This window comes from Eumetopias jubatus, unplaced genomic scaffold, assembly GCF_037043125.1.
Source record: "Eumetopias jubatus isolate StellerSeaLion01/CBP00866 unplaced genomic scaffold, mEumJub1_p1.0 scaffold_12, whole genome shotgun sequence".
NCBI classification, from domain to species: Eukaryota; Metazoa; Chordata; class Mammalia; order Carnivora; family Otariidae; genus Eumetopias; species Eumetopias jubatus.
The window spans coordinates 44,521,747-44,532,571 of record NW_028274818.1 but is presented as its reverse complement, the minus strand read 5'-3'; the positions used below and the strand labels follow the sequence as shown (position 1 = coordinate 44,532,571).

The 10,825-nt window shown below is 44.1% G+C and overlaps 1 protein-coding gene across 2 annotated transcripts in view; it reads right to left on the bottom strand.

Moving 5' to 3' along the window:
* Nucleotides 1-10,825, bottom strand: part of RGL1 (ral guanine nucleotide dissociation stimulator like 1) — a 167,376-nt gene that overhangs the window by 3,892 nt on the left and 152,659 nt on the right. For both annotated transcript variants that reach the window (XM_088016804.1, XM_028121581.2), the window contains 3 exons: nt 9,779-9,965; nt 5,473-5,727; nt 1,291-1,405 (listed from right to left, as the gene is read on the bottom strand). In XM_088016804.1, coding sequence (XP_087872930.1) covers nt 1,291-1,405; nt 5,473-5,727; nt 9,779-9,965 — 557 coding nt within the window. The remainder of the gene's footprint in view (nt 1-1,290; nt 1,406-5,472; nt 5,728-9,778; nt 9,966-10,825) is intronic.

The following is a 10,825-nucleotide window of genomic DNA, read 5'->3' as shown; positions in this document are numbered from 1 at the left end:
AGATACAGCCACTCTTCTCTGGGCCCAAGTTACAGCCCTGGCTGATCTGTTGGCCAAATGGAGTGTGAAGAGCTGCTCCCTTCCCGTATCCCCAACTTATATAATCCTTCTTTTCATGATAGGGTGGCTGCTTGTTGGTGAATAGCCTTATTAAGATGCTTGAATTGGTTAGTGTTGGGTCTGTCGGCAGATAGGGTTGGCCTCAGTCAACAATTGTCCTGGGAAAGAGACTTAGTGTGACTGAGTTTCTGTGATGTGACAGGGTCCAGAGAAGTCACCTACCAGCCTGTCTCCTCCTCTCAACAAATACAATCCCAATTCAAACCAGCAAAATATAGATACATTTTGGGTATTTTCCCAGTGTTTCCATAAAAGGAATTTCTGCAAAGAGTGGGTTCCTAGGCATCCTGAAGTACGATCGCCAGTTCTTTGCCTCAGTAATTGTGAGGTAAAGAGTCTTCAGATTCTAGGAGCACCTGGGTGGCTCTCCCTGATCAGCGGGGAGCCTGCTTCTCCCTCTCCCTCTCCCTCTCTCTCGCTCAAATAAATAAATAAAATCTTTAAAAAAAAAAAGAGTCTTCAGATTCTGGAGTTAGAAGCTTTTGCTACTTGAAGATCAATCACGAATAAAGATAAACTGAAAGATGAACCTAGAAGCCTCTCACACATGATTCACTGAAAAAAATGAGAAATTATTACAAGGACCGCTATGTTTCAGATGCACATACAACTTAGACATTATTATTGGGTAAAGAAGGTGCAAGGCCATCTGCAAAGACCCAATAGAACCACCTCCCCCCGACCTTCTGACACAGGGAGAGATCTCTTCCTAGGAGAATGCTTGATACACAGTTTACAGAGAATGGGCAGGAGGGTGCTCAGCAAAACTGTAGAAAAACGAGGGTTGTGGCGGGGGTAGCTTGAGATGCTTCACTCTACGAGTGAGGTGATGGCATGGATCCCCCACACAACACCACTCTTGCACAATTAAAAACCCCTACTTGGTTCCATAAAAAAACCAAAAAACACAGAAAGGGACGCCTGGGTGGCTCAGTTGGTTAAGCGTCTGCCTTCGGCTCAGGTCATGGTCCCAGGGTCCTGGGATTGAGCCCCACATCAGGCTCCCTGCTCAGCGGGGAGCCTGCTCCCTCTCCCTCTGCCCCTCCCTTGTGCTCTCTCTCTCAAATAAATAAATAGAATCTTAAAAAAAAAAAACCCACAAAGACATTGCGTTCATTTTCTAACTTCTAAAACCAGGGTAACCTGCCACAAGCAGCAGCACGTACCCACCTTTGCCCTCCGAGATGACCTGCACCAGCTCATACTCCTCAGCTGGGTCTGAGTCCAGATTGTGCTTCAGCATTGCCCTCTGGATCACGGCAGGGGTTTTGTCCTGGCTTGTCAACTGGAAAGACAACGGATGGGTCTCTAAGTAGTTCACCTCATGTTTCCTGAAAGAGTTCTCTCAACCCTCCCATTTTTGCTGCCTTGTGCCTTCTTGGGAGTAATGGGCCAGTGGAATGAGAACAGGACCAGGAGCCAGAACTCCTGGGTTCTAGTTCTGGTTCCACCCTTAGTAGGCAAATGATGATGGGCTACCTACTCTCTCAGATCAAGTGTCTTCTCTTAGTAAAATAGAACGTGTGCCTTGCCTATGTCCTCCACATGGGTTGAGGTTCCAGTGTGGGGGGAAAAAGAGGAGGGTATGGTGAGAAATGCATAGGATTTTGGTCCTGAGCCAAAATTAGCCTTACCTGTTGAGCACTGGTCACAACCTGTGGGTTAGAAATGCTCACAGTTCTGCAGACTGATCATTTCAAAAAGCACAGGATTTTGGTCCTGAGCCAAAATTAGCCTTACCTGTTGAGCACTGGTCACAACCTGTGGGTTAGAAATGCTCACAGTTCTGCAGACTGACCATTTCAAAAAGCACAAGGGTCTCCATGACCCAACAATCTCGCTCATAGGTATTTACCAAGAGAAATGAAAACCCGTGTCCACAAAAGGACTTCTACTACAGAAATGTTCACAGCAGATTCGTTCGTAACAGCCCCAAACTGGAATCAATCCAAATCTCCCTCAACAGGGGAGAAGAGGGGAATGGACAAAGAGACTATAATACATTCCTGATAGAATACAACTTAGCCATTATAAACTAAGAACTGACATATGCAACAACGTGGATGGATCTCAAAAGCATCATGTTGAGCAAAAAAAAAAAAAAAGACCCAAAAGATTACATGCTGCAGGAGTCTATTCTTTGAAAAACAGGCCACACTCATCTATAGTGTTAGCAAACTAACAGCGAACCTTAACCTTCATTAAGGTTAAGGGGGGAACTGATTGGAAGGGGCACAGGGAATTTTGAGGGGGGGATGAAAAATGTTCTTTATTAGATTTGGGGTGAGAGTTACACAGATATAATAGAACTAACCACTTAAGATCTGTGTATGTAATGTATGTAAATTAGGCTTCAATAAAAATCAGCTTCTAAATGTTTAAGAAGAATAAATCTAACATTTTGTTAGTGCAAGTAAAGGCCCTCCTCACCTCCAATTCTGACTTTCTCCTCTTGATCCCTGCACATCAGCCAACTATTTGGAGGATGCTCAGGGCAAGGGGAAAAGAAGGCTGACTTTTATGCCATCTCTGATTTCTTTACATTAGAAAGAATGCAAAAGAAAACACAGATTATTGTTCTCATTAGGGGATAAGAAGACAGAGGAAGGAGGAAAAGGAAGAACGACCTCCAAGAAACTGTCCTCGAGGGCCCGAAGGTGACAGGGCCTAGATGTCTCCCTTTGGTCTGGAGCAGCAGTTGGCGTTTGTGATTCAGTAAACAACATGCATTACAATGGGGTCCTTGTAAGCATGTTGCAAGCATGGGTCCTTGTAAGCAACCAAGACCTTGTTCATTTGTCTATTACCTAAACATCTGGCGTATTCATTTCCAAGGGAGAAACAGATGCACACAAAATTCGGAAAGAGGAAATATGTGTTTTGAAAGTCTAAAGAAAATACTCCCACAGCCGGATCAAAGCGGACTGGAAGCATGAAGCTAAAGAGAAAGGATCCCACTCCGGGGATGTCTGTCGGGCTGAGGTGACTCATGTTAGGCGAAGTTGTCAACTTTAAACTTACCTAAGGAGAAAGCCAGGCAACCCTTATTTTCTTGACCTTAAGCTTCCCCAGGTGTGTCCAATCGAGGTGGGATATGGCCAAGGGCTTTCCTGGGGTGTTTATTCCTCTGTCCCATCAAAGGGACAGTGCAGTGGAGGATCACAATTAGCATCAACAGCTCACATACGGAACCAGCACCGTCCAGTAGAGAGACATAATGAAAGCCTCGTTTCTAATTCTAAGTGTCTATATTAAGGTTTGTTGTTAGTTTTCTAACACTATAGATGAGTGTGTCCTGAGCCATATTAAAAAAGTATTTTTAGAAGGGAAATCAATTTTAATATTTTATTTAATCCCATACATCCAAACTATTATTTCAGCATATAATCCAGACAAAAATTGCCAATGAGAAATTCTTTCTTTTGTACTAAGTCTTCAAAATCTGGTGTATATTTTACACTCAGGGCACATCTCAATTTGGACTACTCCCACTTTAAATGCTCAACTGCCACACGTGGCTAGTGGCTACTGTACGGATGGCGCAGTATCAAGTGACGCTGGGGTATCACCTTCATGGACCTTAAATACAGAAGGCAAGGAATTCCCTGTGCCTCTTCCCTGAGCTTCACTTCTAATCCCACAGGTTAGTTTCGCCTGTTTTTGAAAGGAAAGACTCCTGCGGCATGTAATACTTTGTCTGGGTTCTTTAGCTCAATGTGGTGTTTTAGAGATCCATCCCCATAGCCGCACGTGTCAGACGTGGGACTTGCTTCTCTGGTCGGCACATGTAAGAGAAGCCATGTGAGGAAGCCCCACGGAGAACGCAATAATAACATCGATGACACGGGTTCCTGGTGGTTCTCCCACCTCTCTCTCGCTCCCTGTGTGGCCCTGTCCACCCAATGGGCCAGATGACTCCCTCCCAGTATTTAACCCCAGAACCAGCCTGGCACCAACAGGGCTTCTGCCCATCTATCAGACAATGTCCCACCGGTCCCTCCAATTTCAGCACCCTCAAACCCCCCTTTTCCAGTAGTTCATACCTCACTTAATAGGACCACCAACCACCAAGCTGCCTGGACAGCCTTCAGCTTTCCCTCTTCCTCATCCCCCATCACAGTAACATGAAGTTGATGACTAAACTAATGGATTCTACAGTTATACCTCACAAAAATCTTTCAAAAATCCATCTTGTCTCCAGCCACATGACCGTCATTCAAGCCCTTATCATCCTCCACAAGGACTATGATAACAGCTTCTTATCTCGCTTCCTCACTTCCAATCTACCCCCACACCCCAGCACCATCTCCACAATGTCAGCTACTTTTTCCAGTGAACAAATCTGATGACAATTTAAAAGCCTTCAACGAGACGCTATTGCCTGTAGGACATAAACTCCTTCATGAGGGCTGCAGGCCCTTTACAATCTGGTCCGACTTCTAGTAGAGAATTCAGTACATTTTCAATAATGCTTTATGATCTCCGTTTTGATTGTTAAGCTCCTCAAAGACAGAAATGCCCCACTCATCTCCCCACCACAGAGCCTGGCCCAGTGACTCGCACACAACTAATGTTCAAGAAATATTTTGATTTGATGAATGACATAGGAAAGCTTTCCTTTGGAATGTGAGAAGACAGTGAGTGCCTCCATATTACTTATGTCATATTCAGAGCTGAGCTTATAAGCTCTCAGTGCATCCCCCAAGAAGGCGAGTGATGAAAATGAGGGAAGATAGAGAATTAGCTGTCAATGAGAACCTGTTCTTTAATACGTGACATGTCCTATAAACAAAGGAGTCTCTTCCTGTGACGACACCCCCAAGGTTACTACCAGGAGAGGCTCTGAATGCACTCCAAAAAGCTTGCCATTAATCCAAACATTTTTGAGATTGTGTCACAAACACGGTTTTTACAAGAAGCGCAAAAAGGTCAGTCTTGTGAACTCAAACTGCACTTCCAGTTCGATCATTCACCTTACTAAGTTTGATTCCAAATGACGAAAGGAGAAAAATGTGGGAGTACGGAGGTGACTGCTGAGAATGCATGGGAATTCATGATAAACGCAGACATGGGATACCCCAGGAAGACTTCCGATGCAGGAGTGGCATCTTCCCTGGAATACATTTCTACACTCATTCAAATTGATCGTTTTGAAAAAAGCAACACTGACCAGGATGAGTAAGTTTTAGTAAATTTTAAGATGTGAAAATTGTATCTTATGGGCACTGCTGGTATGAAGATTTTTTTTTTTAATATATATAAATCCATTACTGGCGTCTACCCAGGGAGCTTGGGTGTGTATTCATTCTGGGCGAATGCATAAGCATTTGGGTGTGGGTCCGAGTGCCTTACCATGATGCTCTTGTACATGTTCCCGTTGTTGTCCTCGACACTGATGCGGATTATGCAGGTGTCTTCATTCTGTTGGTTGTAAACAGGAGGCAGCACTGTCGAGGTAATGGATGTCACAGAGACGGAGCGCTTGTGGATTTTAGGGTTGTTGTTGCAGGATGGAGGGGAGGAGAGGGGGTTCATTAAGGATGACATCCCTGAGGAAGTTGTGTCCATGGAATGGATAGAGGAACATGATGAGGAAGACTCAGAGAGCTGAAACAGTAAACATACCCCAGAAGAAAACATTAGTGTTAGAACCTTGGCCAATGGGGTGCCTCATGACTGTCAAAGCAGAGGTACATGCTAACTGAGATGAATAAACGTCCATTACTTCCTCCCTAACAGCCCACAGCACACACGGATCTTGTCCCTGGTGCAAGCACCCTTTTGGCAGATGCTTATTAGCGACTCTGCACTTGCCCTGGTCCCTCGCATCCAGGTCTCACAATTCCCCGGTTTTTAGCTGCTTTTAAGGAAGTGGCCAGCAGATGGCAGCAAATACCAGAAACTAGAGGCAATATGGCCTCCGTGAGGAAGTCAGAGGCTTCAGGGCTGGAGGAAAGCCTTACTTACCAACAGTTTATCCAGTCCTACTGCCCTGAGTGGGAACGCTGCTTAACAAGCCCAACCAAGATCATTCCCATCCTGACTCCACTTCACAGATTATGTAGCAGGAGAGAAATGTCTGTACTTTTAGAAGCTTCTAAGATAAGGACCACAGATTATACAGCTCTGCATGGACTATTAGTCCTAGAAAGGCTCCTGCGTATCACCCAGCCCCAGTGGCACTCTACAGCTGAGGAACCTGAGGCCAAAGAAAAAACTGTCGGCAGCATCACCATGACACGCTCCCAAGTTCCCTGACTCCCACGGCCAGGTTCACAGGGTGAGCACCTAGCCAAGGCTCAGTCTAAAGTTGATGGGAAGTGGTAAATGAACACAGTACATCACTACCCTGGTGGCAGTTAGCACTGTGATGTTTGTGATGAGCTTTCATATATCTCATCTCATGTTGCTCTCACAACTGTCTTGTGAACAAAATACAGAGCATGATAAAAAGGGAAAAAAGACTCTTCAGAGAAATAGAGTGACTTGCCCAAAGGAAACACAGCCTTTAAGCAGGTTCCATTACTTTCTACATTTGCTTCTAGAACCAACTATATGCATTTTCACGTCCTATATCAAGGACAATTAAGGAATGAGGTGCTATAGTTAATGTGTTTTCCGATTAACTACATAGTTACCATAAACAATATAAAATTAATTACCAAAGAAATAGGAGGCCCAAAACTCAGCAGGTTGTGTTAAAAAAAAAAAAAAGTCATTAAATGGAATCATTTGAAATATCAATTCTTGCTGTTGAAAATTACAAATAATTTCTCAGAGTGTGTGAAGCTAATTATACCACATTAATCCTATCAAATATTTTGGAAGTCATTTAAAAAATAAATAACTTACAAATGTCTCTCATACCTGTCTGCCTTTCCATGGAAACAGAACAGAAATTTAGCATTCTGATTCTCTAGCTTCCAAGTAAAATGGAGTTTACTCTATTTTATGTCCTATGGACCTCTTCCTATGGCATAACTGTACAGGAAATTCCACTGTATGATTAATTAGAACCAGCAAGCTGATTTGACCTCCCTAACTGTGGCTCTATCACAGTACGGTTTAGTAACATTTTTGGTCTATTTTTACAAGTGAATCAACTTTGTGGCTCAATTTGGGGGCCGATGGTGCAGTTTTAATAGCATCACTTTGCTTGAAGGTGCGCCACACAGTAGCGAAGATGGTCCATTTTCCAATTATTGGTTCAATTCTTTCACCTCCTTTTTCTCTATATAAATCTTTCTCCCTCTGTTACATTTTCCCTAATTTTAATGACTTTTATGATTAAGATAAACTGTTGTAGATATGGGTTATAGCAGCTTTAAATGGATCACCTGATGAAGCCCAGTTCTTACTGAGAATTTACTATGAGAAGCAAGTGTAAAAATAAATGTTTAGAGGGCACCTGGACGGCTCAGTCCTTAAGCGTCTGCCTTTGGCTCAGGTCATGATCCCGGGGTCCTGGGATCGAGTCCTACATCAGGCTCCCTGCTCAGCGGGGAGTGTGCTTCTCCCTCTCCCTCTGCCCCACTCCCTGATTGTGTTCTCTCTCTCTCTCTCTCTCTCTCTCTAATAAATAAATAAAACCTTTTAAAAACAGAAAGAAAATAAATATTTAGAAATCATGATCAGGGGGTTGAAGAAAAAGGAATGCAAAGTCTACTTCACTGAAAAGAGCAACCCCTGGGAAAGGCACGGGAGGATCCAGGGTAGGGGGAGACTAGGGAGGTCATCCAGGTCCCACTATGCAGTGAGCAAGGGGAACTGAAGCCTCTCCAGTTGACATTCAGGAAGACTGTAGCCCAGCAACTACTTGCATCCAAGTCAATGAGATTCAGCTTTAAACCTAGAGAAATTCCTGACTCTGAAAGGTTCATCAGAAGAATAAAAATTCATGACTTGTGTAAGAAATTGAAGCACCCGTGTGATAAGGGAGGAGACAAAAAGGATACAGCAAGGGGTGTGCAAATGACACGCACTGGGCTTCTGGGTAGTTTTCAAAGGCTCGATCGGGACCTGCGCACACATCCAATGCACCGACAGCTGTGAGGGTGAGTCCATCCCTCCCTGGACAGGGAGGAATCCCCCAAAGATGTGTGCATGACCTCTATTGTCACTTGTGTACGATGTCTACAATCAGAAAAGGGGGCTACAAAGCATAAGAACCTGTCAACAGGTGAATAATGAGACTTCATTCCAGATTTTAAACAAATTCAATGCTGCATGTCGAGTCACAGAGAATGACTCTATCGCTGGTTTAGGAAATATGCCTGAGAAAACAGCGAACAGACTCATAGGTGTTTGCAGAGCTTTTCCTTCAATGTTTGGAGGATGTGTCTCTGGATTTCCAAGTAGAAAGGTAAGAAATCCAGCAGGGGCAGCACCTGAGACATCTCAGCCTGGTGACTCCTGAGTAAGATGTTGTCCGTCCTGGGTCGGCTACACTATGACAAGGTCACTTGAGGGTTTCCATACTGCTGTTGTTTGTAACACAATGTGAAACCGTACACCGATCCCCTGACAGAATGGCAGATACAAACAAAATGGAGGAATTCTTCCCAACACTCCACCTCATTGGCCTACGCATAAGCTAAGGGGCCAACAGTCACTCACACAGAAAGTCTGGCTGGCCAAAAATCTCCCCCAAATGGTGCAAATTCTAGTCACGTCACAGTTGACATCTCTGACCCAAGCTTCTTGACCAAGAGACTGAAGCAGATGTATACAGAAGATTAAGACAAATCTTGTTTCCTTGTTATTTCTTTATGAAACCATGGAACATGGAAACTTTCTATAGGAATGGGAATTCTTTTATCATCTCTCATCACTTTCTCTTTTTGGGGACATGGCAGATTGTATAATTGCTACCAATTCTTGATTCTCCTCAGCATCCATGCCCTTTGCCCTGTGACTCCACAGTTCCTCCCATTGTAAGGAGTTCCCTGTCTCATTTATTTAGATGAGATTTGGCCACATGATTTGCTTTGGGCAATGGAATGTTGGTGGGTATGACTGAAGTAGAGGCTTGATACATACTTGTGGGGTTGGGCTTGCTCTCCTGCTCATTTGTCTTAGCATACTAACAGCATGGCCTGGGGAGCCTCATTACTCCGAGAAGAATGAGAGGCAGGGAGAGCACACTTGGACCAAATCCATGGCCTAGGGCCAAGCCCAACCCACATCAACCAACCTATAGATGCATGAGAGAGAATAAGTGGTTGTTGTTTTAAGTCACTGAGTTTAGGAGTGGTTTGCTATGTAAGATTACTGGATAAAAGCGTGGCAAAGACAAGGTATGACACCAAGAGGTTGACACATCTCTGCCTCTTGACTTTTCACTCCTTCTAAGAAAATCCAACGCCTCCTAAATAAAGCATACCTCATGTTACAGGCCACAACCCTTCAGTCACCATTGGATGTGGGTCCAGAACAATATTTTCAAGGTCAGATGAATAAACCAAAATGCTCATTATTTTTAGACCTGTCTCTATAAGTAACGGGTCCCCAGACTGGACTCTGCTTTGACAGCTCTTATAAACATGACTTTCAAAACACCATAGAGTGATAAACTTGAAAACAGACATTCTCGTGTGGCAAACACTAAATTATGTCAGGTGTCTATATTAGGAATTATGGGAAGGGAATAAGCATATACCTTTTTTTGAGGCTCATCAGGTGTGTCCATGGGCGTGATAGAGCCCTCCTCAGGCTCTGAGTGGTTTGACTCGCAGGATGACACACTGACAGAGTCCATGCTTTCGCCAGAGCTCCCACTGGCAGTGGACTTGGGCTGCTCTTTGGTGGGAGTGCTACTGGTAATGATGTCCGACCCCAGAAACAGTCTGCAAGAAACATAATGCCAGGCATTTGGGCTCTTACAAATCTGGAATCCATGATTAAGCGAATGTTTTGTGTTAATTAGCCCCTTAGCTGCTTTGTCAATCTTGCATGCCCTGTCATCATTGGACAGTGTTTCCTATAAAGTATCTCACAGATCATAGTAAACATCTTATCCAAACAGGCAATTTCCAACCTCAAAGAACACACAGATTGCTTAGCTGAATGAGAGGCCATAGTAATCCGAGGTCCTTCTAGATCAACAGTTCTTTATTTTTTAACATGCTATAGACCACTTTGGCAGGATCAAAATACCATCGCTGCATCCCCTTCACTTCCCACCATAAAATGAACTACGAATGAGGCTAAGGAAGAAGGCTGGCTCTGCTCTGGTCAAGAAACCAAAGAGAAGGGGCGCCTGGGTGGCTCAGTCGTTAAGTGTCTGCCTTCAGCTCAGGTCATGATCTCAGGGTCCTGGGATCAAGCCCCACATCGGGCCCCCTGCTCAGTGAGAAGCCTGCTTCTCCCTCTTCCACTCCCCCTGCTTGTGTTCCTCTCTCGCTGTCTCTCTCTCTGTCAAATAAATAAATAAATAATCTTAAAAAAAAAAGAAACCAAAGAGGACAACTTCTGTTTCCAAACATCTGGTGAACTACAGGAAGCTAAACCACTTCACTATAAAACAACTAGAAAAGAAACATTTAAAACTCTTTTTTAAAGTTGAGCTTGCAAGACAGTAAGGAAAATCCCTACAGGCCATAAATGAACAGGGAACTGAAAACCAGAAGCAACATGAGCTAATTCTGCAGCTGCTCTGGATGCGGATTGGGAAGTACAGATCTTGGTAAACGAGGGACAAGGGTTT